The 26,776-nt window shown below is 40.9% G+C and overlaps 1 protein-coding gene across 1 annotated transcript; it reads left to right on the forward strand.

Moving 5' to 3' along the window:
* Positions 1-8,443: 8,443 nt before the first annotated feature.
* LOC135713731 (glycine receptor subunit alpha-2-like) lies at positions 8,444-21,884 on the forward strand. The gene is made up of 8 exons (XM_065236954.1): positions 8,444-8,508; positions 8,574-8,812; positions 8,880-8,962; positions 20,617-20,769; positions 20,834-21,072; positions 21,154-21,336; positions 21,418-21,596; positions 21,666-21,884. The coding sequence occupies exons 2-8, from the start codon at positions 8,652-8,654 to the stop codon at positions 21,823-21,825; spliced, it is 1,158 nt and encodes a 385-aa protein (XP_065093026.1). The 5' UTR covers positions 8,444-8,508; positions 8,574-8,651; the 3' UTR covers positions 21,826-21,884.
* Positions 21,885-26,776: the final 4,892 nt, after the last annotated feature.

The raw sequence follows: 26,776 nt of genomic DNA on the forward strand, positions 1-26,776 counted from the left end.
ATCGATTTTCTACATCTACATGTCTTCCCGGTCCATATTGTTGAGTACTTGACATCCAAAACAAATTTGCCGAAGACAGCAAATGCCTAGATTTCGAGATACATTACACAGTGATTGTTATCATTTCAGTGGATTATCGTGGATTATCGGATTATCAGTGGATTATCGTATGATCATGATGTGTAACACAAATGATAATTCATGATCGCAGATGTACACTGATCATGATTCCGTAAATTATTATTATTATACCTTATTATTTCAAATGTTACGTAATACAGTGTATTGTTTTGTCTAACCAAAAGATGCCTGTACAGCGTTCTACAACTCTCTCTTTGACACCAACTTTCTATCTGGTTTAGTTTTGTTGCAATATTGTTCTAAACACATCATTTTGGGGTCGATAATTGACGGTTGCCTAGGCAGTATTTAAAAAATTGAGACAAAAACGTTTTTGCAAAGGTTTCCCTGCACATGAATGGTACGCCAAGATGGGCAAACATTTCTTCGGCATGTGAATATGTTTCACCGCTGGCTAGTGTGGCCCAGACACATGGTTTCCGGATCAGCTGCTTATTCTTCGGACTCTCTGTTGTGCCAGTGAAGGTAGCACCACACTGAGTGCATTCCACCGTGATCGTTGAAACCATGCATAACATTGTTTCTTTGATAGGCTTGAGATTTGGACTACGGCAAAACTAACCTGACTCGTATCATTTGTACAAATGATACTTGTAATAAGAATGATATCTTGTTATAAAAATATTATTAGTATTGGGTACCACAATCCTTGAAAAACTGAACTGACTTTCAATGCTAGAGGTACTACGATACAAACACAAAATCCCATTGATTAATAACAATACTACACTTTTACAATAAAATGTCAATACAATACTTTTATTTCAATGCTCTTGACAATCACACTAAGATTTACTAATCAGTATAATCGGCCTTCCAATGCGCAAGCTCGTTACTCTAGAAGACGCCCCTAGGTCTCACAGGCAATACTCAATAAATACATTTACACGTTTTAATATTATTAAAAACTTTAATTATATTGTAAAAATAATGCAATTTTTTTTGTGTATTGTTCCCTATTGATATAGCATAGTATATTATGTCCGGTACATACCTACAAGCTCTGAATACGCCTGTAGGTACGTGCAGAGCACTAAGCTGAATGCTCTCTTAAGTAAATTGATCATAACTTTTTGCTCAATAGTCGGATCGGTTTGCGATCCTCGACAAAGTTGTTGTTCATAGTTTGTACAATCTATATCCGGGATTTTATCAAATTTGACTGGTTTTTTAAATGTTGGTCGTTCCCCATACATTTTCCCATACAAATTTGAAAATTAGTTCGCAAATCGAGGGCACAACCAAATGCATTCCAATTTTGCACAGTTGTTGGAGACCTCAATGCTAATCGAAAAAACAGTGGTAATAAGGGGGTTGTGAAATTAACCCAACCTAATGTACCTAATAGAAACGGATAAGTCAGACAACCACTGCATCCGAGAATGATTCGTTTGTTCTGCCCAGCTCTAAATTGCACTTTTCTGGTTGGGTTTGGCTTAAAACTAATAAATCCGAAGTTTGGACCCTCCCAGTTTTGATAAGGGGAAGGCACGTTGATTTTAAATTTTGAAAAATAGTAAGAATATTTAAATTTTCGGGGTTTTGGTCAAAACAAAGGATGTACCACAAAGTTTTGAGTATTGAGCAGCTACCATGAAAATTTCACGACTTTGGACTTTTATTTTCAAATTATTCTAAATTATTCCAAACATGATAGAAACCATGCAGAATATCTTCGTTGAATATTGCAAATTGATTATAGATAGAAATAGAAAGATAGAAGATTTGGTATTCAGTGTATACCGGTCTTCCTTTTCATTTGTACTTCTACTTCTAACATTGTTAATCAGTCCAGTGGATTAGAAGTAGTGATATAACAGCAAAACAATTACATACAGTCAAGATTCCTATAGTACGGATTCGTTCTTGCCGGATTCCTATAGCACGGTGGACACTGGATTCCTATAGTACGGTCGATCCAGCATTAACGAATGCACGTATCATATAGGATTTGAGCTAATTGGGACCAAACACTGATTGTACGGAAATTTGAAGAGATAATTTCCTGATGTCTTTGAAGAAGTTGTTAAGTAGATAGTAAGCCAAATTTTGGGAACATTCAGTTTCCGGTAGGTCACAAGTCTGGTCCTGTGAAAGATCCGGAACATCCCTAAAAGTGGTTAATTCATGAAACTGATCCTAGAGCTCCATGTTTTCTCAAAACCACTCATAGACATTGGTATAAACTATAAACGAGGTACCCGATTGTGGTATTTTGATTGGAGAAGTATCCTTATCTCTAGGTGGATATATCCAATGGATAGTTTAAATTTTGTTTCCCAAAACTTAATAATTGTTACCCACATTCATCAACGTTCCCCCGAGTAACTTGTTTTTGCGTTACTCGACAATCTTTGTTCCTTTTAAGAATATTATAATGTGCATTGGGAGTTTTTGTCAAACTCATAATTTATTTAAAATATTTTAAAGTTGGCCAGTTTTATTTTATTAGTACCGTACATATTTAAAATCAATGATCCATCAGGTACATTCATATAATATACTCAAAAAAAAATCCATTCCCATATTCGTGAACGGCGTAGAAGGAAATGTACACCGAGTAGTAAACGAAATAAATTCGACAGTTTTGAACTCGTTTAATGTAAACAAAACAAACAAAACAAAATGCATGCAATAACCTTTAAAATATTTTATTTTGGCAAATGAATTTAATTTCACGGAATAATTTCATGCCTCAAAGACATCCGTGTGTTTGATGCCACCAGAAAAAGTAATGAAGTAGATGTCTGTGTCTAATAAACTAAAGTCCAAATAGACAGGTTTATCATAAAAAGTATTTCAAAAGTGCATATTTTTTTCATAGCTTTGTATAAATAAAGTTTAGTCAAAGCTTACATTGAAAATACCCTATTTACAATTTTGATTATTTTTGAGTGAATATGTGCACCTTTTGGAGAGATGGGTAGTTTCCCATGGAACAAGCGGAATTGTTGGGTAACGTAAAACGAGGTTACTGTGGCAGTTTTTATAGAATATTATTAATATTTTTTACCACAGGTGCCAGCTTTTTTCAACTTTTTTCAACTTCTTTCAGCTCTTCAAAGGAGAAACATCTTTAGATTGGCAGTGTATTGATTTATTCTTTTTTAGCATTCTGTCAGGTTAATTCAAGAATATTCTAATGCATGATAACACTTAAAAATTTAAACTTTTTTTTATTCACGTTACCTAATTAAGTATTTTTTCAGTTTGTTCCAACTCTTTTAAACTTTTTTAAGTTCTTCAAAGGAAAAACATCTTTGTACTGTTCATATTTTTCAGCATTCTTCCAGGTTAATTCAAGAATAGTTTGATGATGATAAATCTTCCTAATATTCACACTACAGTTATGACCCGATCCTGTCTGCCTCTCCGCGCATCAGACTGTTATTTTTTACAATAACTCCACATAATTATAATTTCATGTCTTCCTCGTTCAAGATGGATTTTTCAGATACACATACTTTGCTAGCTGACAAAATGGGGTCATTGCTGTTATTCTCTTTTTTAAGCCTTCATTCAGACTGGATCTATTGATTTAAATTATTTAAGTTTTATTCCAGCTCTTCGATAACGGAACGTCATAAGATTTAAACTGTAATGATTCACTCTTACAGATTTCACCCTGCTTTTGTCTGCAAATTTGATTTGTTTAAATTGGTTTTCAGCTCTTTGGTGTTGGCAGTCGCGGGCGGTCAATTTTGCTCATGCTCATGCTCTAAGTTTATTTTCAGCTTTACGATGATGGAAAGTCTTCAGATTTATATTATAATGATCCACTATTTTGTTTAGGCATCAGGCAAATCCAAGTATAATGCATGATAACACTGATTCATTTAAAAACATGGTCGCATCATTTAGGTGAATCCTGATCCAACGAACCCAACTTACTAACAAAATTTCCATTCCTGTGTCTTTTGTTGGGGCGCAGAGGTAAACACGGCCCACAAACAACAAAGGTCACTCTAATATTCCTTCCCTACTCTGACCTGATTGCAAGGACGTGGCCGGCGCCGTTATTGATCTATAAAATATGGAGTCACTGAAACTTGTACAATGAGAATGAACGGTCACTCTCAGTCCCATTCAGTTGATTCATTGTACAATTTCACTGATTCTGATCAATCACGGAGTAGCAACCATTGATATGTGCAGTCAGTCTAAGCTAAGCTTAGCTAAGCTAATATTATAAATATTTTTTACCACAATTAATGTTTGCCAATAATTTTTTTTTTAAACAAGTACTGTGGATCGAGAAACGAAGTGCTCAATTTTCCACCTTATTTTTATATAACATAATATCCATTTAGCTAATGCGATCGTACAAATCATGGGGTAGCTATATTATGGTCAACCAATACATTTTGAAGATAATTTCAGATGTTACCGAGAAAAAGCACTTCGGGGCGATGATTTTTATTTATTTACTAATTCTTCACCAATCAAACGTCGACTATTTCAGTTATAATAAGTTTATAACGTCTGTTTTTTTATACCAACTTATCTGGCTCAACTCGAAAAATTTTAGCATACTTTTGTTCATTGTCACGTCAATTGTTTCGCAATAATCGTTATAACAAAACATCATTTTATTGAACGTCCCATTTCTAGCAAAGTTCCTTCTTTGATTGTTGACATGAAAGAAATGTATGCTTCTTAGAGGACGAGTAGGAGCATAAATCTCTGTGGTGTTCACCCTTTGCACAATAACATCGTTTATCAAAAGCTATCATTGTAAGCTCTCTTCGCCTCTATATTAATTAACATACATCGCGATGGATGTTCCAGATCTTCCGGAGTACTGTCCCCTGGATCCCAGGGACAATGTTCTGCTCACATCTCCAAATTCATATTGATAAGACTTCCATACATAGTTTCAAAAAAAAATCTAATTCTAGAATCAGTTTCTTGAATTGACCACTTATATGGATGTTCCAGATCATCCAGAGGTCCATTCTGTGATACCCAGGGTCCATATTCCAGTCACAACTCCAAAATAATTCTGAAAAGACGTCTATGAGTGGTTTTGAAAAAAACACAGAGTTCTAGAATCAATTTCATAAATTGATCACTTTTACGGATGCTCCGGAAATTTCGTAGCTGCTTATTGTGTCTATCGCTACCCATAACGAAAATGAATGCAAAGTAGATGAACATACGCTGTGGGTTGTTTTTATTTCTCGGCTTTCCACTTCACACTGCGTGCTGCTGCTATAGCGGGGAATGTTTGCGCATGATTTGGAAATCCAAAAAGTATGCTATGAACTTATTATTTGTGTTCTATAATTGGCATCATTGGATTGCTTTTACTCTTAGTAATTATTTGATATAAAAAAATATACATAGTTCCATATAAAAATTTCAAGCAATCGTGGGCGTAATATGATCATGTCCATTTAGCGCACCTATACAAGCATATTCACCGCACGGGATAAATGCGTGCACCAAGAAGCAGTTCATTTTTACAATGATTAGGGTGGGTCTGTGCAATTATGTTGGTTGAAACTATCGTTTCAAAGACAAATCAAACTGAATAGTAGGCATTGTTAGAAATTGAGGTAATAAGAAGTTATGCTAGGGTTCCAATGTTTAGCAATTATCCATGTTCTACCCCGTTTTATCATAGCACTATTATAACACAGTGCAGCTCTCTTTGATGTAGTAACATCAGTGCAGCTCTATTTGCGCGGTATGCCATATGGTGCTTTTGTTGTCAGGAACATGTAAACTAATAACTTTCAAACAATTCTTAAAAATTGAGGAATTTCAGGAAAATGCGAACAAATTCTGAGCATTCGATAAAATAAAATCGTCACCAGCCTGCAGTTCTAATTTTATGAAATGCCGCACAGTGGATTGCTCCGATGATTCATTTTGATCATTTTGGTCAATCTCGATAGGTTCATGAGTCGCCTCGTAAAGATGGTAGTATAGTGATGGCTAATTTTATGATAAATCTGGGATTTTTTGTATTGAATTAAAAGTACATTCACTAATCCTAGTGAAAGTAATTGGGCAATATTATATTACCAAATTGTTCTTTTGGGAGTTGGCTATCGATGGATTGACATAAATATCCAAAAAATTGCCCTGGCCCGGTGTTGAAACTAGAAAACCAAAGTAATGTCGAGTACTTTTGACCATTTTTTTCAGTAAAAACACATTCCTGTAAAAACAAATAGATTTATCAGTATAGTTTGTTCCCAAAAAATGATCTCTAATCAGTTCCGGACAGACAAGTGGAAGAAAATCCCAAGAAAACTTGCTCAATTTCATGAAATTAGTAAAACAGTTCTCCCGGGCGCCCCGCTTCCTTTGCCCTTAAAGTAACCAGTCGTTCATTATTTAAATCCGGTCGAAGAAACTTTCCGATAAGATGTGTGTGAAGTACATAACCTGTTGGACGAATCACTCTTTTATTTAAAATTAGACGTGAAAGTAGTCTTCTAATAGATTTCAATACTCATTAAAGTAGTACATTTTTGCGGAAAGAAGTACCTCATTTAATCCTTTGATAAAAAAACAGTCACGATAAAGCCAATTCAGTTGGGGAAAATACAGTTCTTGTATCATTAGAAAGGTTTCATTATTTTTATATATTATTCTCATTTTTAGGACCACCCTATTTGCAACATTCATCAAAATAAAGGCCTTATTATTAGCAACAATTCACAGAATGCACTATGCTGATAAAGTTGCAATTTCTGGGTCAAAATATTTGTTCCCTCCTAATTTTCATTTCTGGACCACTGTGCCATGTTAGCTCCATTATATAAAGCCATTAAATTGAACTATATTTCATAATATATCTGGAAAATAAGCACCAATGTACCAGAGACAAACAGGCATAACACATTGAATATTTCTCACGGTAAGCCATCGTCGCTAAAACATAACCACTATCTGTTGAGTACACTGTAGTGGGCACTACGCTGAACAGATGGCAGTACTACCAACTACGATACTTTTAAATTGTCCGTTAAATGCTTGTTCGATGAACAACTTGCGAGTGTTATGTATGTTTGTCTGTGAATGTACAATAAACATTGAGAAAAGACGGCTCAGCAAACAAATTAAGGGATTTGTTTTCAATTCATTAGGATGATTTAACAACGATTTGACTGATGACAAGAATGTAACTGCTGTAAACGAAAATGTCTTCACAAATAACAAACGTAAACAAAGGAACAAAACTGCCCAAATAGAAACGATCAAAGAAAATCGATTCTGACCATGAAATAGATCAAACACTTTAATCACGCAAAAATGTCGTTTCCATCCAAATAACAGCACCACATTTCCCTATAGCGTATCATCAATTTTCTTCCGCATTCCTCAACCTGGCTCGCACCAGTAGTAAATAATTACATACCGCAAGCAAATACCTACACCCTCATCGCCATCGTCGCACCTGTCTCAGAACATTCATCACACCTAAAATGCACCTTTCCACGCTTATGCATCGCAATATCATCCACCTACAGTAATTGGATATCTTTTGCCGCATCCTGCACTCTCTCTCTCTCTCTCACTCAAACAGTCTCCAACCACGATCCACCGCCATCGCCATCGTTGCAATAAGATAATTGCATTCCGATCCATTTACTTTATTGCCACTGTTTTAAAGTTCGATAGGTCAGTAAACCTGCCTTCTCCGGTCGGCCGTCAGCCCTGCATCAAAGCACGACCACCACCGATGGCGATGAAAATAAATTCTCCAAATTAGTCTCGCTGTTGAAACCCAACCCAGAAAATAGCACACCTTCCCAAAGCCTTGATTTGCGTCGCACCCCCGAAGGCCGGCACTACTCCCCCACTTCCTATCTACCTAATTATAAGACTGGTCGGTACTATTTTTCGTCTAGCGTCTCCTTGACATTGACGCTGGATTTACTCGGAAATTCTATCCGAGCGGCTAATTGCTAATACTAGCATCCAAATAGGTGTCTATGATGGCCATCGGAGGTGCAAAGGTTGAACTTGAATGCGTCAATAATAGCAATAGAGGACCCTCATCTTCTATATCTCATTATTGACAACTCCATTTCAAATGGCAATGCAGTGGATAATGCACAAATGCAATTAAATTTAGAACTCGCAAACACGCCTCTTACTCGCACTCGCGAACATGAGTGAAGGGTGGCTCATAGAAGGTCGTTATCGCACATACCCAACCATTCCACGAATGCCAGAATGCCAGGCTAGCAGACGGCCACGCAATGCACTCGCCCTCGAATGGAGGTGCCTGGTAACCGATAAGCGATTGAATTTTCTTTTTTTTTTTCACCTCTCTACACAGGTTCACACACGGAGGTGGCAATCTCCCTCTACATCAACCGGATATCGGGTGTGGACGAAAACAAGGAGGTATTAACGTTACACACCGCACGACAAGAGCAATATCGCTATTCACCGCGCCACACTACTTTCAGGAAATTTCAATCGATGCATTCCTGCAAGTCACCTGGGAGGATCCCCGGCTGGCGATTCCGGACAACGAGCTGGACAACATGACGAAGGAGTACGTGGAGCTGACACCGACCGAGCAGAAAACGGTGTGGGTTCCGGACCTCTACATCCGGCAGCTGCGCGAGATGAAGGTGATGACCCTGTTCGAGGAGATCAGCAAGTTGCGGTTGTACAAAAATAGCACCCTGGTGCTGACCAAGGGGTGAGTCTCTCTGCGAATGATCCCGGCAGTTGATTGATAATTTACAAGCAAGGTTCGAATTCCGCAGAGCAACAATAATCTTCAAGTGCGATATGGATTTCGTACTGTACCCGTTAGACGTACAAAGATGCCCAGTAGATTTTAGCAGCTGTAAGTAGCAGGGGGAACCTTATGAATGATTTATGGAGGCATGTAGAAGGGGAATAAGGGGAGAAATGGGATGCTTATCGAATTGAACTAAATGGGAGTGTGTGTGTGTATTTCTTTTAACCCCCACTGGCCGGCTGTGTTATGATGAAAGAACTTTCTCTCTACAATGCTGCATTTATGATCATTGTAGACAGCTTTAGTCCGGGAGCTAGAAGGTGATAGCTCTATTGCAGATCCAGCAACCCATTTCAGAATGTCTGAAGAGTCCCGCCCATTCCGAGGCTACTTTCACTTACAATAAGCACCGCATGTATGTAATACCTTTATCAATTGGATATTAGTATTACATACACACTTCCAGGTTCGAAAATATTCTTTTCAAACATAGCGCGAAGGGGAAATAGCTCTAATGTTAGCCTATGGATCTAAGATTAGGCCCATCGCTAAAAATCTGCTATTTATCAATTGTATCTAGATGAACGCGTCATTGGGACGGTACTAACTAATTTTTGGTTGCTATTGAAAATTTAGTCGATTTCTGAATTTATGTATGGGCCCAAATTAGGGACACTTAGGCCGACATTACATACATTTCCCCTATTTAGTTTAACTTCGATGTTTAATTTATAAATAATAATAGGCTCGGTCTCACCATGTTCCGCTGGTCTGCCGCCATTGATTGCTTCTTTTGGAATCCCATGTACTTTTTCTCTAACGCTTCGTATTTCATTCCGCACTTCACCGGCAATTTCCTTCCGTAGTTCGTCCTTGGTCGGTTCTGACATGATTCCGCCTTTTCCGGGTTTTTTTTTTGACGTAGGACTACGTCTTTGATTTCTATATGGGGGTACACTTTGTGAAAATTGAAAATGGAACATGTAACAAATTAAGAAAGATTTTGAACGTTAATAACTCAGCTGCCACTGGTCCAATTTCAATAATTTTATCACCAATCGATCAGAAATATGGCTACGCATTGATTTTTGTTTATTGTTTATTGTTCTCATACATCAACAGGCTGGCTGTAGCCCAAATGATGTTAATAATACTAATCATAATAGATTGCGGCCGGCGAAAACAGATGAGAATCTCCGACGAAGCGCATCACGTGTGAGGTGAAAGTCGAATACAGATGCGACTCTGTTGAACACACGCTGTAGTCCGCAAATCGCACCATATGCCCCGTAGTTCGTGCGACGCAGTGGCAGTCTCAGCATGAGGTTGTTACGGAGTGGTCGGGGTTGCACGTTTAGGTCAATTTGCCTCAGGATAGCCTCACAATCTATTCGTCCCTGTAGAGTGTCGGCGATAATCAAAGCTCTGTTGGTGTCCCTTCTAATCCGGAGAGGTTCAAGGTTTATCAGTTGGCAGCGACTCTCGTAGCTGGGCAGCCGAAGCGGATCTCTCCAGGGCAGTCTACGAAGCGCAAAACGAAGAAAGCGACGTTGAACAGATTCGATTCTCTCGGCACCATTGTTGTAATTCGGATTCCAAACCGCAGAACAATACTCAAGCGTCGATCGTACGAGGGAGCAGTAAAGAGATTTTAAGCAGTAGACATCGGTGAAATTCTTAGGTATCCTGAAGATGAATCCTAAAGTCCTAGACGACTTATCGACGACATAAGAACTGTGTTGCCTGAATGTTAGCTGTGAATCCAAAACCACACCCAGGTCTTTCACCTGATTCACGTGTTCGAGTGTCGTTCCAAGCAGGTCATAGCTGAATACAGTCGGTTGCTTTTTTCGTGAGAACGTTATGGCAGAGCACTTTGCTGGGTTCACTACCATTCGATTTAAAGTACACCAACTGGCGAAGACATTAAGCTGATGTTGAAGATTGTGGCAGTCAGCGATCGAGCAAATTCGTAAAAATATTTTGAGGTCGTCTGCATATGCTAATCGAGGTGCTTCGATAACCAGGTTCACGTCGTTGAAGTAGAGTAGAAAAATCAACGGTCCCAGATGGCTTCCCTGCGGTATACCTGATGTGGCAAAGAAGCTAGCTGATTTGCAATCTCCTATAGCAACCATAAGTTGGCGACCAGTAAGATACGAACGGAACCAACTCAAGAGATTACCGCTCACCCCAAGCCTGTCGAGTTTAGCAATCGCAATGTCATGATTCAACTTATCGAATGCCGCGGATAGATCGGTATATATAACGTCCGTCTGTACCCGTTCAGTCATACTATCGGTAATGTAGGATGTGAGGCATAGCAGATTGGTGGTTGTAGAGCGACCGCCAGTAAACCCGTGTTGATCAGCACTCAGATACTGCTTGCTGTGATTGATAACAATGCTTCCGAATGTTGATTTTCAACAAGAAACTATTGAAAAACTGGTAAATGTCCAGCATTGTCCAAAAGCGTCGAATTAACTAACAAATCCACCAATTGCCTACATGCATATGCTGCTTCCCCAGCACAGTCGTCAGAGAGTAGTAAGTAGACGAAACAAGTCGAAGTGGCATTCGCCTCCGATCCTCGGGTGCGTGCGAATAGGGAGGATGGAATTGCGTAATATTTTGCACACTCATCGCCACATTCAGAATCAAACGCAAATTCTTCGAGATAACCACCATCCGTCGTCTGGATCGCCGTGGCGGTGTCTGACGTATCTCCGGTCTGATTTACGAGGTGTGCTGAAGGTGTTCCTGAAAAATGAGATCCGTGATGCTGTCACCTACACTAAACACGCCAAGCGTAAGTGGCCATGGATGTCATCTACGTTTTGAAGTGACAGAGACGCACTCTGTTTGGTTTCGGAGGTTAAATCATCACCAACTTTGGCAACAAAATGGCTCTTTTCAGGGCCACCAAGCTTATTACAATAAAGAGTAGGAATAGAATTCATCTGCCTGTTTGTCCATACTCAGAACCAACGACCACACAAAACGCTCATGTAATCAAACTGGAAGCAGGGGTACAAATTATTTTGATCAACCTTGATCATCTTTGAATCGCCACGGCCGGATATTTTCGATGGAAGAAGATTGGACCCAGGCCTGCTGGGGTGAGAGTTAATCACGCTAACCACCGGCGCCGATATCTTTCAAGGTGATATCACGGCGAATGAGATCGACCCAAATTTGAGTTTAGTTATCTCAGAAATAAGAAATAAAGTGCAGGAACTCAGCGATGAGTAAATTTGCCTCATGTTTTCCCAGGTTTTTCCAGGATTTTCCAGGATTTTCCAGGATTTTCCAGGAAAAAATTCCCGAATTTGAGAAAAGTAAAGATTGGATTCACTCTATGGTGTAGTCTATTGGTACTACTCCGTGACTGAATAAAATTTTCATCAATTTCCTCATTTTCTGGCAGATTTTTTAGGTTTTCCACGCTGAGTTCCTGCACTTTTGGCGATTATGAGTGAACTAAACTCAAATTTGGGTCGTTCTCATTCGCCGTGTACGCAAAAAGAAAAGAGCCAGTGTCGCTACTTGATAGCAAACTACTCATAATGGGAGGAGTCTTTGTAGCTTTTATACCACTTGGTTGCGCATCATTCTGCTTTAACCTGAAAAGATATAAAAGAGCGCTGCTGTATATGGCATTAGCTCAAAATCATTCGCTGCCAGACTGTTGAGCAGTTCAGTCGATTTGAATTCTCTCTAGTTTCGTTCGTTCGTTCGCAAGTCGAATTAGCTCCGCGTTGTGTAGTGACGCTCTCGCTGACCCAGCCATGGGTAAGAAATCGCGCGGTAACGCGAGTGCCGGTTTACCGGAAAAACAGACTCTCCCAGGAGATGGCGCGACCACCGAGCCAGCCCAGAAGAAGCAGAAGAAAACCCCATTGCCCATCCCGACAGGCATTGCGGACCCGCAGCCGGGGCCTCCCGGAACTAAACGACCCAGACCTGAAGACAGCAGTGCCACCGCATCAGCAGCAAAAAAGCTGCTGAGCAACAATCCGTTCTCCGCCCTGCAGAACGGAGCCCAGCCGCAGTCGGACCCTGAGACGGTGCCGAAAAAAGTTAAGTTGCCACCCTTCTATGTGAAGGGCTTCCCTCCCGGGCTATGGGAGCAGCTGGATTTCTACATTAAGCAGGGCCTTCGCTGCACCATTCAACGGTGCACGGAAGGCTACAAACTGATGGTCCCGGCCGAAAAACACTTTAACGCAGTTCAGGCCCTCTTGGACAGAATGAAGCTGGAGTACTTCTCCCACGACATCGAGGCCACCAAGCCGCTGAAAGTGGTGCTGCGCGGGCTCCACGACATGGACACCACCACCTTAATGGACGAGATTAAGGCGAACGGCCTCAAGCCGGTCGAAGTCCACAAGATGACCCGCAGCAAGGCCATCAAGTATCGTGACCAGCTCTACCTGGTCCATCTGGAGAAGAACTCCACAACCGTGAAGGATCTCCAGACGACACGCACACTGTTCCACATCGTAGTGAAGTGGGAGCGGTATAAGCCCACCCACCGTGGCGTCACTCAGTGCTCGAACTGCCTATTGTTCGGGCACGGCACCAGGAATTGCCGCATGGCCAGCCGCTGCATCAAATGCGGCAAAAACCACAAGATCGACAACTGCGACAGCATCGAGGAAGCCACTCCCACATGCGCCAACTGCGGTGCCGCCCACAAGGCCACGAGTAAGGCCTGTCCGAAGCGGGCCGAATACGCCGAGATCCGGAAGAAGGCCTCGTCCAACAACCAGCCCGGTCGCAAGAAGGTTCCAGAAAACAACGCGCAGAACTTTCCTCCGTTATCACCGGTCCAATCACGGCCAATTCCAGTGTTGCCGCCGCTCCCGCTCAACCAACAGTTGGCTGCCGCTGCAGTACCCGGTCAAGCCTCCGGGCCATCGACGGATCCCCCTGCTCCGGGATTGGCCGGTACAACCGGCGAAGCTACAGACGATTCTCCGCTGTCAACGGATGAGATCGTCACACTGTTGGCCCAGGCCATCATCATCAAGCGCACCTGCGCAACAAGAACACAACAGCTCCAAGCTATCATCTCCTTCGTCGCTAATTATGGACCGTGAACCCATAAAGATCGCCAACTGGAACGCTCGCTCCGTAGGGGCGAAAAACATTGAGCTTGCAGACTTCCTCCGCAAGCACGACATCGACGTGGGCCTTCTCACCGAGACCCACCTCAAGACCGGTGACAGCTTCTGGCTGCCCGACCACAGCATTGTCCGGCTTGATCGCACCAGCTCCAGGGGGGGCGGTGTCGCGGTCATCATCAAGAAAGGCATCAAGTACTGCACCCTACCCCATTACCGCACTTCCATCATCGAGGCCGTCGGCGTTGAGGTGGAAACATCGACCGGAAACGTCCGGTTCATCGTTGTCTACTGCCCCCGGCAATGTACCGTTAGCAATGGTACAGCACAGCAGTTCAAGAACGACCTTGCCATCATAACCCACACCAATGCCCGCTTTGTAATCGGAGGGGACCTGAACGCCCGGCACGAGGCCTGGCGGAACTACCAGCAGAACCAGAACGGCCGCCTGCTATTCGACCATTCCCAGCATGGTCTCTATTCCGTCTGGTTTCCGGACGAACCAACCTTCACATCACCGACGGGCAACCCATCGACGCTGGACCTGTTCTTGGCAAACACCAGATTAGCCAAGCCGGTTGCCGTCAACGACCTGAGTTCGGACCACCAACCGGTGCTGACCGAGCTGGGCTACAACGTGGCCCCTGCACCGTGCCAGCGGAAGGACTACCATCGAGTCAACTGGGTCCAGTTTCGACGCGTGGTCGACCGCCACATCGACGACAACCCACCGCTCGACACAGTGGATGACATCGACCGGGCCCTGGAGGGTCTCCATCAAGCCATATCCGTGGCTGACGAAGAGTGCGTTCGACGAGTTCCTGTGAGGGGTAAGTTTCAAGCAATTGATTCCCACACCAAACTCTTGATTCGGCTCAGAAATGTTCGTAGACGCCAGTTTCAGCGGACTGGGGATCTGCAGCGTAAATACGAAATGGTCGATCTGAATCGGCAGATCGCTTCCAGAATGGTCTCAATCCGGAACGAGAGTTTCGGGCGGCTCGTTCAGAACCTGGACGACCGTTCCAGACCATTCTGGAAGGTTGCCAAGGTGCTGAAGTCTCACCCCAAGCCCATTCCACCACTTAGAGTCAATGACGAATGGCTTATCACCAACGAAGAGAAGGCCAATGCAATTGGGGAGCACATTGCCCAATCGCATTTGCTTGGCTCTACAATCCCAAGTCCACTCGAGAACCAGGTTGTGCAGTGCGTCCAGACGTTAGATACCTCCCCTTGTGCCGTCCCTCCAGAAGAACGGATTACAGAGGAACAAATTTGCTCAGCGCTGAAATATAGTAAAAACATGAAGGCTCCCGGGTTTGACGGAATATTCAACCTAGCGTTGAAAAATCTCAGCCCGAGGGTCCACTCGCTGCTGGCTGCCATCCTCAACAGATGCTTGGAGCTGCACTACTTTCCAAGCATCTGGAAGGTGGCAAAAATCATCCCGATCCGCAAACCTGGGAAAGACCCTTCACTACCGTCAAGCTACAGACCGATTAGCCTGCTCTCAGCGCTGAGCAAGCTGTTCGAAAAATTGATCCTCAGCCGACTAAACAAGTTTGTGGAGGAACATGACATTCTTCTTCCGGAACAGTTCGGGTTCCGCAAGGGGCATTCCACCAATCATCAGCTAGTGCGGGTGATGAATAACATCCGAAGTAACAAAGCTGTATCCAAGTCCACAGCCATGGCCTTGTTAGACGTCGAAAAGGCGTTTGACAATGTCTGGCACGACGGACTTATATACAAGCTTTGTAACTCCAACTTTCCACCATACCTTGTGAAAATCACCCGTAACTATCTCCAGCAAAGGTCGTTCAGGGTGTCGTTGAATAGTTCCCTTTCGGGACAATTTACGATCCCAGCAGGTGTTCCGCAAGGGAGTCTGCTGGGACCACTGCTTTACAGCATCTACACGTCGGACATCCCTCCTCTAGGAGACGGTTGCGTGTTCTTTCTGTTCGCAGATGACACCGCGATAGCCGTCAAGGGTAGGATGCCTCGTGAAATTACGAACAAGCTGCAACGATGCCTTGACACCTTTACTGATTATGCCACCTCGTGGAAAATCAAAATCAACGCCTCGAAAACCCAAGCGATCATGTTCCTTCACAGACAATCACCAAAACTTAAACCGTCTCCCTCCTGTACCGTAATAATGGATGATACAAGGGTCGAGTGGTCCACTGATGTTACTTATCTCGGGATGTTGTTCGATGAGAAGCTCCTGTTCCGCTCGCACATAGAGAAAACCCTAGTTAAGTGCTCCGCCTTGGTTAGGTGTTTGTATCCGCTCATTTGCCGCAGATCCCGCCTCTCAAGGCAAAACAAACTGGCTGTTTACAAACAGATCATAGCCCCCGCGATCTTCTATGCCACCCCGGTGTGGGAATCGTGCGCTCAGACCCACAGGAACAAAATCCAGGTTGCACAGAATAGAGTGTTGAGGATGATCCTAGATCGTCCATTCGACACAAGAATAGCAGACCTCCATCAAGAGGCAGAAATTCCCAAAGTAGATTCCAAAATTGATGATATGACAACTAAATTTATTCAAAAATGCAATCTTTCTGAACATGCTTTAATAAGCAATTTGTACATAGTAGGTTAAGTGTATATAGTAGAGTAGGTTAGTTTTAAGCTGTCAATAGTAGTATTAAGTAGTTTCTCTTCAAATTCTAAAAACAAAACTTACCAATCCCACCAAGGTGGTCAACCGTGTACTAAGTCTAGGACTAATTCTGTAAAACAAATTTTGAATTTTGCCCATACCTAAAGATGATGAAGAAATCACTCAGAAAAATGAATATGGTAATCATCCAAATTGAACTGAAATAAAGATCATTTAAACTAACTAACTAAATGGCATTAGCTCATTTTCGCTTCGGACGGCGTGTTGAACAGCAATAGCAGCAGTAGGAAGGTGGTGGCTAGTCCACTCCTTCACACCTAACAAGCAACAATTGATCATTTTGTCCATCAGATGTCACAGCTGTTGTTTGCGGTGACATCTATCGGTAACTAGACACAATCTGTTTTCCTATAATTGTTCACAGAGGACACTGCAGTGCAAAACATGTCTGGTACCTCTATATATGCATTTAGATTATTCCTTTTTTACACATTCTGCACACAAAATAGCTCACCCCTCACAGAATTTCCCGAATTTTTTTTTATGAATGGGGCGGGTCAGAAACTATCTTTTGCGGAGAATATTTAAAAAAGGAGGGACTTCAAATGTTAAAGTAAATACGTATATAGAGGTACCAGACTTGGATCAAAATTCATCATGCGATAACTACAGTGACTACACGCAAACCACAAATCTATTACATTGATTGCTTGTTGCATTTCCTAATATGAAAGTGGTAAGGGGCTGTTCATAAACTACGTAGACCGATTTTTATGGGTTTTAACCCCAACCCCTCACCCGCGTAGACAATCTTTTTTCTTTACCACCCCCCCCCCCCCCCCTAAAGAGTCTACGTAGTTATGAACAGCCCCTAAGCAGATGTGTAAACTAGACCTGTGCACCTATCAACATATTTTCGGCGGCGTCGTGATATGTTATTTTCTGCCGGTGGCGGCATGGCGGCGTCACGCCGTTTGCTTTCGGCGGCAGCGGCGTGGCGGCGTGGCGACGTGGCGTCGTGGGTCGGCGTGAGTTTATTTTTAATGATTTAGAAAAAAAATACTTTCCAAACCAAACGCACATGGACAAAAAATGCTACCCACATTTGAGTTCAGATTATTCTAAATCGCCAAAAAATAGGTCACTCATAGTTTGAGCAAATTTTTCACCACTTTCCCGGGGAAAACTTCTCGAATATGGGGAAAAATTAAGAAAATTGTACGCAGGTTAGAAGTGTATTAGTAGACAGACTAAAACCACAATCAGTTTTCCTCATATTCGAGAAGTTTTCCTCGGAAATGCGTCGGAAAATTTACTCATTATATGAGTGACCTACGTTTTCGCGAATTTGAGTAACCTGAACTCTAATATGAGTAACTCTTACTCAATTTTGAGTCGTTGAGTTTTTGCTTAGAAAAGTATGTCAAGTGCTTGTTAGTGGAGTCGTATGGCAAAGTGTTACAACTCTTTTATTAAGTATAAGAAAAGTTTGAATTTTGTGTTTGTTTTGCATGTACACGAATTGTAGTCGTATAGCTTTTTGTTTATGTATTTGAAGATGATGTATTTCGGATATACGTAGATTCCCGCACAACTTGGACCTGTGAGAGATTAAAGAAAGTGCTTTAACAACCTCCTGTAAACCGCTATATAGCCATGTCATGGCCAATTGGCCCAGTTTTAATGCAATCATTAAACTTGATATGCGAACTACCTTAGGAGCATAGGTTTTATGTTAGTTTTATGACACTCTACACGTGGTTGTTAAAAATGAAAGCATAAAACCTCCTACTAGTCTGAAAGTTTTAACAACCTTTTGATGATTACCATAAAACTATATTACAACCGCATAAATCGCTCCTGAAGAAGTAAGTAGGTAAAACATGATATGCAAAACATGTTGACAACCGTAAAGGTATTAAGTTGGGTTTATTTGGATGATAGCAGATAACATATGTGGAACTTCATGCAAAAAGCTGATTCAAAACTAACCCTTTTTTTGTTTTGCCTCAGTGGTATAACTGGCATAGTTGAACATCGATCTGTCAAAATAAAATTTTCGTGATATCGACACTGAGCGTTCATAAGGACCAATGTCGAAAACATAAATAATGGCTTCTTTTGTAAATATCTCGTAGGTCAAAGTCAATCCATGTAAGCCACTAATTTTATCGAATAGGACTCTTTCTCTACACGATCATAGTGTTGGTTTTCTTGAGTGAGTTTTCATTTTCGAGAAATTCACGCAAAAAGTAATTGTTTACGTTTACAGCATTGGCCCTTACGAATGTAAGCATTGACCCTGCAACTTTTTACTCCTGGTAAAATCCCATAAGCATCTGACAATATGTGCATGAAATCTAGCGGACTTTGTCTTTCTCTTCATTCCTCCAGCAAGCCACCGTTTCTTCACGCAAAGATTGACAGTATCATATGGGATTTTCAAAGGAGTGAAAGGGTAAGGAAATGTTGACCAAGTTTCACGCACAGACTGGTTTTTGCTTATAGGATTTAACTAAAGAGCCTAAATTTATAAAGAGGCGACATGTCGAAATTGTAACAATCGATTGCCTGTCAAAGTCATAGTAAAAGCCATTCCAATCGAACAGAAGACCTGTCAAATGGGTAAGATGTCGTCTCTTTATAAATTCAGGCTCTTTAGATTTAACCATAGGAGTGAAGAGTTACAGAGTGACCGAAGAGGCGAATTGTCAATAGTCACGGTAATGCGTAATGAGATGTGTGTAGCTCCTCCTTTGCCTTTTCGATCAACAAAGATCAACCTTACCACGTTTTTTTGGAGAAATTTTCAATTGACGGCAGTTGAGAAACATAGGGAGTGTTGAAATCTTGGATATTGCAGGTATTGATAAGCGCTCGATATCATTTGGGACTTCTGAATCTTGTTCCAAATTTTGCTGCTGCTCTCTGGACTTCAAAATGTAAGCACTTAATTCCTAATTCACGTGGTCGTGTTTTTCCTCCTACGAAACCTAATGAAATCAAAGTTTGATGCAATTGGTTTCAAAAAATTAGAAAATGTAAAGAAATGAATATTAAAATATACACACAAAGAAAATTTTACAGATTTCTGTAAAATTTTACCGAAATCTCAACAGCTGAATGTTCGGTAAATTTTTTTACAGTTTTCCTGTAATTATTTACAGATATCTGTGAAAAATTTGAGATTTCGGTAAAATTTTACAGATTTCTGTACAAATTTCTAGGTGTGTATGGATATTTTTAATTTTCTACATTAGCACCATAAATTAAAGAATCATTAAAAGCTTATCTATTTAGTACAAAACTGTTATTACTTATAATTATTATTATTACTTATTATGTAGCTTCCAAACGTACATGATTTAGAATTTCTCTGATTTTTAAAATTGGGATGAGCCACGCTTTTTAAGTGTCCTTATATTAATTTCCACTAGTGTATAGTCTCATTTTAACTAAGTCCAAGCAAAAATTTTGGTAATTGAAGGCTCATGCGTTTTGAAGCTTTTGTGGAGATTTCGATGAATTACTATGGAAAATTTTAAATTTCACTAAAATCGCTATAATTTTGGTTAAAATCCTACCAAAATTATTTATGGCAATAATCAACAATATTGTAATGAAGTTGATTATTGCAATTTATCGCATTTCTTTCTCCCATTAATTGCTACCAACCTAATCCTAACAAAGGCAGATTTATTTAGCATTATCATAGCAACAATACATTCAATTTTGACAGCATTTGAGCACATAGAATCAAGCTTAGAGCGATATAAGAACAATTTTAAAAATCTTCCATTGTAAACTCCATACAAGCTTTCAACCATTTGCGTGCCCCCAAACCTTCATCAATCTTTACATTTTTGCATAAACTCATATTTTGGGGTTATGAATCTGATTGGAGGGTGGCTGCCATGTTTGGCAGCAGTGACCATGCGTCTCCATGGATGGAACAGAAAGTCCTTAACTAGATGCGATTTGTTTCCCCATTTCAGACAAATATAGCGAAAATGAAATGCGCTTCCGTTGGAAAAACGACAATGGCCTCACGTTTCCCAAGGATTTCACCGACGGGTTCTTCCGGTTGCCAAAATACGTCGTCTCGTTCTACACCGAGCAGGACCCCCAAACGATCCATTACGGTGAAGGTGTCCCATTGTAGCGCACTTGATTCAATCAATGTTTGACTTAAATACGGTGTCCTCCCCGCAGATAACCACAGTTCCGCCCGGTTGGAGATAACCCTTTCGCGCGAAGTCAAGAGCTACCTGTTGGAGAACTACCTGCCCTCGACGTTGTTCGTGTCCATGTCCTGGGGTTCGTTCGTCGTCGTCCCGGAGATCGTCCCAGGCCGGATGGTCCTGCTGGTGACGACTCTCCTCTCGCTCATCACCATGTTCGACACGGTTCGGAACAACTCGCCGGATGCACTGGAGCTCAAGTGCCTGGAGGTAGCATCAATCATATTCACACATTCCAGTAGTTCGATGTCATTTGGTGGGTGGGGTGATTCATCCATCTTTTTCTTCTAGGTGTGGCTGATATCGTGCACGCTGTTTGTGTTTTTCGCGCTGATGGAGTATTTTATAGTGCTCTTCGGCATTCGGTACGATAAACACTGGCGGGTAGCAGCCAAGGTCCACCACGTTCATGTCGCGCCTCCGGTGCAGCTCCAATCGACGCTCAGCGTATCGCAGAACACCGTCGAGACGCCGGTGGGTCATTTTATTGCCTCTCCCAACGGGATTCCTTTTACAACATGGTTGCATCTAATTTTCCTTTTCCTTTTACGGTAGATGAACTCCAGTCACGCTCCGCAGCGTGAAAATGGACTGGAAAGCACCGGGCTCAAGGTGACGGGAACCAACAAGGTGCAACCGCAGGAGGCAGACGCATCCAAGGCCAGTTCCATAGGGAACCTGTCGGGAAATTTCCAAACCACTCAACACGTGACTTCCGTTATGACCCGAAGGCGGTAAGATGCTTAGGTTTAGTGTACGATCACAAGATCCAACCGATGATAACACGATCTTAGTGTTCACAGCTTCCGCAACGTGGCCGACGTGGCGCTGATGTATGCCGGCTCGCAACGTGGCCGGTTGGACCAAATCTCGCTGATAATCTTCCCGCTAAGCTTTCTCATCTTTACAATCGCCTACTGGACAATGTACATCAGCGAATCGAACGTTCGGAAGAAGATGTAATCACACATCAAGTCTTTCTTTTTTTTTATATAAATATAGAACAAACTCCAATCAGCTTTGTATCTACTAAATCTCGTTCGGTAGTTGACTAGTCGATAGGGTAGTAATAGAGAAACTGAGAGTTCTAAAGGATACATAAATCAAAGCAACAAAACAAAGTTATACAATCGACTTCGCCTTCAAAAAGTATTTTTCTCTAGTCAATTTACTTTTAAAAGTGACAATGTACACCAAACAAAAGATGAACCAAATGCCTTTAATCATTGTACAGCATTCATGTAGTTAAACTAAAGAGTATATTGTTTTAGTTAGATCAGTTATGTTACGCCTCATTATTCGAATTCAAATCGTTGATAAGAATTTTATTAATAAAGTACCATTGTAAGATACATTTCAAAGCAAGGTGTGTTTAGCTGAAAAGAAAGACCCTACTGGAGAGCTTTTTTTAACTTTAAATTAATTTGTATGGTTTACATGTATGATTTTTTTTTTTATGTGGCACAGATGCATCTTTTCAACTTTAGTCCATTTGAAATTTTTAATTATTATTTAAAGTTCCTACTGTGTTACCTGACTTATATCGAATATACGTTGTATACGAGTACCCCGAATACAACGTATAGTTCGTGTAATTTTACATTGCAAATGCTTTGCAAAATTAGACGAGCCATACGTTGTATTCGGGGTACTTTTACAACGTATATGCGTTATAAGAAGGGTAACACAGTAGAATGACCACGCAAAATAGTTTTAATTGCATGCTTTGTAAATGCTTTATAAACGACGTATTAGATTCATTATTCCACAACACTGGTTCAGTCTAACAACAAGACGGAATCAGTAGAGTAGTGGTTACCGGTTTACCGGCTTTCCAAGTAGAAGGTCGCGAATTCAATCCCAAGCTCAACCCTTTTTTATTTGTGTTCTAAATCGTAATTATCGATCACATCATTCACGACAACGAATTCATTGATTTAGTTTAATAAATAGCCCAGCATCCTTTCCTTGGAAATCGGAGAGGTGAAGAGGTAGAATTGGTCTCATGTAAAACAACGATGAATGAATTAATGATTCCCACACTGCACCTTGGGACGATCGGCAGTGCTGATAGGTATTCAGTTTCAAGCAAGCTTTTGTTGAATATTGAGCAGCTTTTATGATATATTCTAGGAGATGGCAAGGCAAGCGGCTGGTAATCGGAAGGTACATGGTTCGAAACCAGTGCTGCGATTTGTCATTGTCATTGACAGACTTTCGCGCGATATAGACAAAATTGTTTATCACGTAGTCACTGATATATGTGATCTTCAAAAAAAAAAACCATTGTCAAAATATCATTCATTTTTTCATCAAAGCAAAGATCCACTTGTCAACAAAACGTTTAGTTTTGTGCATTCTGTGTTACAAAATTGTTATCCACGCAGTTCAGGACGTAGATGCTTGTTCACTTAAAGGGCTCTACGTTAATGTTTTGCTCAAGTCATGTAATTTCGTTAGAAATTTAGCTAATAAAAAAATCTGCATGTCAGTGACGACAGCATTGTCAGGTACAGCATTGTCCCGTACAGCATTGTCACTGACAATAGACAAGTGCACGGGTGAACTTTTGTTCATCTACTGAAAAAAAAATTGACACAACAGCGGGGGCCTGTTTACCTGGGTACTGCGGACTCACTCAATGTGCTTGTCACTTGGGAGCCAGTCAGAACTATCAAATGGGAGCCAAACATTCAGAAGCAATAAACTCAGTTACCTTTCTTACCTCTCGTCAAGCATTCCCTAATAAAATAACCACAAAAAAGAGCTTAACGACGTGTTCGGGGTATCATCCAAACCTTTTGTGTGGATAGTGTACCCATCTGGGATACAGTTCGTTTATGGTATTGGTTTATTAGGGTTGCAATCGCATAAAAATGATTCATACTTTTTCATAACACATTATTAATTGTAAGCTCAAAGACAAAAACCAACAGGCTCAATGATGAAAGTATAAAAACCAGCATAGTTTTTATGACTCAGCTGTGTTTTCAATTGCAGTAAAACATACTTTGGCGAAACATGTATGTAAACAAACTCCGGGCTCAGAGCTTTTGGTGGGAATCAACTGAGAAAGAACAAAAAAAATTTAAACTTGAACAAATTTTCAAGCGGTTTTCCATTGGCTTGCAAAATGAAATCGATTTACTCCGCAGTACTCAGCTGTTTACTAAAAATGAACACATCGACAGTGAGCATGCATAAGCGCCTATACGCGATGATCGATTCTCTTCGTCGATTTTCTCTTTTGTTAATAACTCGCTAGATTTAACGTTTCTCGGTGCGTTTGGTGTTGCTTTTAATAGCCAATACAACCTGTTACTACTCTGCATTGAACAAATTCTAGAAAATTGTTTCGCTTAGCTGTAGCAATGCAAAGAGAAAATCGATGAAGAGAATCGATCATCGCGTATTCGCCCTTATGCATGCTCACTGTCGACATGCATAATGCTCGCGTAACATTTGAAAATGGCCTATAAACTTTTGTAAATAATTTGCTGTCCTTTTCACGAGAACCGAAGTACGCCCACGCAAACTAAGAGCACTATCGGGAAGGGGAGAATTTCCTCTACCCTACACTCAAAAAATTCTACACGTCATCATCATGCGTCTCACACTTAATTTTGCGCTTATTGTGAAACACATCCATTTCATGTGTGAATCTTATGCTATGAACCATGCCTGAACACTATGGATTTGAATTGTGATACACTTGGATTATATGTGGTGATATCAATAGCTTTACACATCATAGTTCAATATTCTACAATATTCTACTTTATCGACTTCTACTTTGCCGACCCTAAAAATGAATCGACAAATATATAAACAAAACTGCCAGAAGCAAAGAGCTTACACATATCTTTTTAATGGGTCTGATTTGGGATTCGATCATGGACTGTTGGGATGTGCTCCCAAGTAACAATTTTGGTTTTATAAGGTTTCTGAAGACCGTGATTTAGACTTGTAGCATGCTTTAAAACCTCGATAAAACTTTCAATGTTACTTGGGCTGCTGCCGGAGTCTTCGTTCGATCCCACTGTGCCACGGTTGTTCTCATATATATGAGGCGGGTTGATAGGATAAAGTCACAACTCTTGTTTTCGATGTTTACCTTTCTGAGCAAGCAATTCACATCGCATTGAAATGCAAAACACTTTAAATCCATCTCTTTTGAACAGTAGTGTGATTCAATGTACAATACACATTAATAGATAATGAAAGATTTTCAACATTTCAAAGTTTGAAACACTAGAAATTAACGTGTATAACACTTTGAACCAAGGTGTTGCGGTCGGGGTAACCTTTCGGAAATCTCTGTAGCAAATTCACCCTTTTGCCGGTAAGGATCAGCTCAAAGCTGCAAATTTATTGGTAAGAAAAGGTGCATGGTAGAATAACAAAGTTTACTTACATTTGGACTCGTAATTGGTTATTTAATTTCAAATTTAGGTTTATACTTATGTAATTTATAATTTAAGTAAAAATTCTTCAATTCACGTTGCTTTCAAAACAATAATATTCGTATCAATGCTTATCACCAACTTTGATAATTCGTATTCGCATTTATACGTCCTACTCACACTATCGTGTCCAAACGGTTGAAGCTTTCGGGGGGCGCGTCGATAGACGCATTCGTCGCAACACAAGGTGAAATACACTTAAAGTAAATGTGATTGTACATTTAAAAAATCAAGTGTTTAAACACTTCGATCAAACGTGTGGAATTTTTTGAGTGTATGATGTTGTTAGTTTGCGTGAGCGTATTCGGTTCGCGCGAAAAAGGGCCTAACAAGTTTTGTGTACAAAAGGTGATAGGCCCGTTTCAAATGTTACACGAGTATTATTCATGTCTTCATTTTTATTAAACAGGGCCCCGCTGTTGTGTCACTTTTGTCGAGTGAGTGTTCTCAAATCCATCTGTGCACTCGTCTATTGACTTTCTTGACGATGACTTTTAGCTCAAATGAGTGACCAAAGCAGAATTTTGAATGTCGCCGTGTATAGAGATTAGCGACATTTAACGCACGCACACTAGCGGGTGCACCGGCGTGTAAAGTTGTTTATTATTTTCCTCTGGTTAACCTAAAAAATGTATGAAATTAGATCTGCCGAAATGAGTTTGACAACGATTTGTTATGTATTTTCCTCGGATTTTCACTAACACGTTCTCACATATCGCACCAATACAACCGGACATGAAAATCTCTATCCAGCATTTTACGAGCGCTTATGGCCGCCACAATCTGACTGAGTTTTTGGAAGGGAACATATGATTTGACGTTTGGGTTGTATCGTTTGACGTGTAAACGTTCAAATTTGAACGTTTACACGTCAAACGACACAAGCCAAACTTCAAATCTTATGTTCCCTACCAGAAACTCAGCCAGATTGTGGCGGCCATAAGCGATCGTAAAATACTGGATTGTCGAGATTTTGCAGCACTGTTCTAAATATCGCTTAAGTTTGCTGCGTACCGAACATCTGCAACGTTGTCAGCGTTGTTGCTTTGATGTTGAGTACGTGTATTCAGCTATATGTCAAACCCCTGTTTTAAACCCATGCAACGGACATGTATATGTATGTAATAAATTTTCTAGTATCCGTGTGGTGTGTGCTTCGTCGGAAATAATGAAAACAATCTCTAAAGAAAAGACAACTCTGTCTGTCCCTACCGTTCTTTATTTTTCGGGTTAATTTTCCTGCAGTTGAATAATCGTCTAAAAATAAATGTTTAATAGTGTCTAATTTAAACGTTACTTCTCGGGGGCGACCCTGCGTAGTGGCTAACATCCATAATTCTCACGCCAAAGTCACGAATGACCCAATGGTGTTAAAGTGACTATTAGAATAATAAAAAAAAATAAATAAACGTTACTTCACATGATAATCAAGCGTATACATCATCGCTGTT

Source organism: Ochlerotatus camptorhynchus, unplaced genomic scaffold, assembly GCF_037179485.1.
Source record: "Ochlerotatus camptorhynchus isolate MF236.1 unplaced genomic scaffold, CSIRO-AGI_Acam_v1.1 ptg000577l, whole genome shotgun sequence".
Taxonomy (NCBI): domain Eukaryota; kingdom Metazoa; phylum Arthropoda; class Insecta; order Diptera; family Culicidae; genus Ochlerotatus; species Ochlerotatus camptorhynchus.

Coding starts and splice junctions, on each gene's coding strand:
- LOC135713731 (XM_065236954.1), top strand. CDS start 8,652: ATGACGAAGGAGTACGTGGAGCTGACACCGACCGAGCAGAAAACGGTG. Junction 8,813..8,879: donor ACCCTGGTGCTGACCAAGGG/GTGAGTCTCTCT, acceptor CGAATTCCGCAG/AGCAACAATAATCTTCAAGT. Junction 8,963..20,616: donor CCCAGTAGATTTTAGCAGCT/GTAAGTAGCAGG, acceptor TCCCCATTTCAG/ACAAATATAGCGAAAATGAA.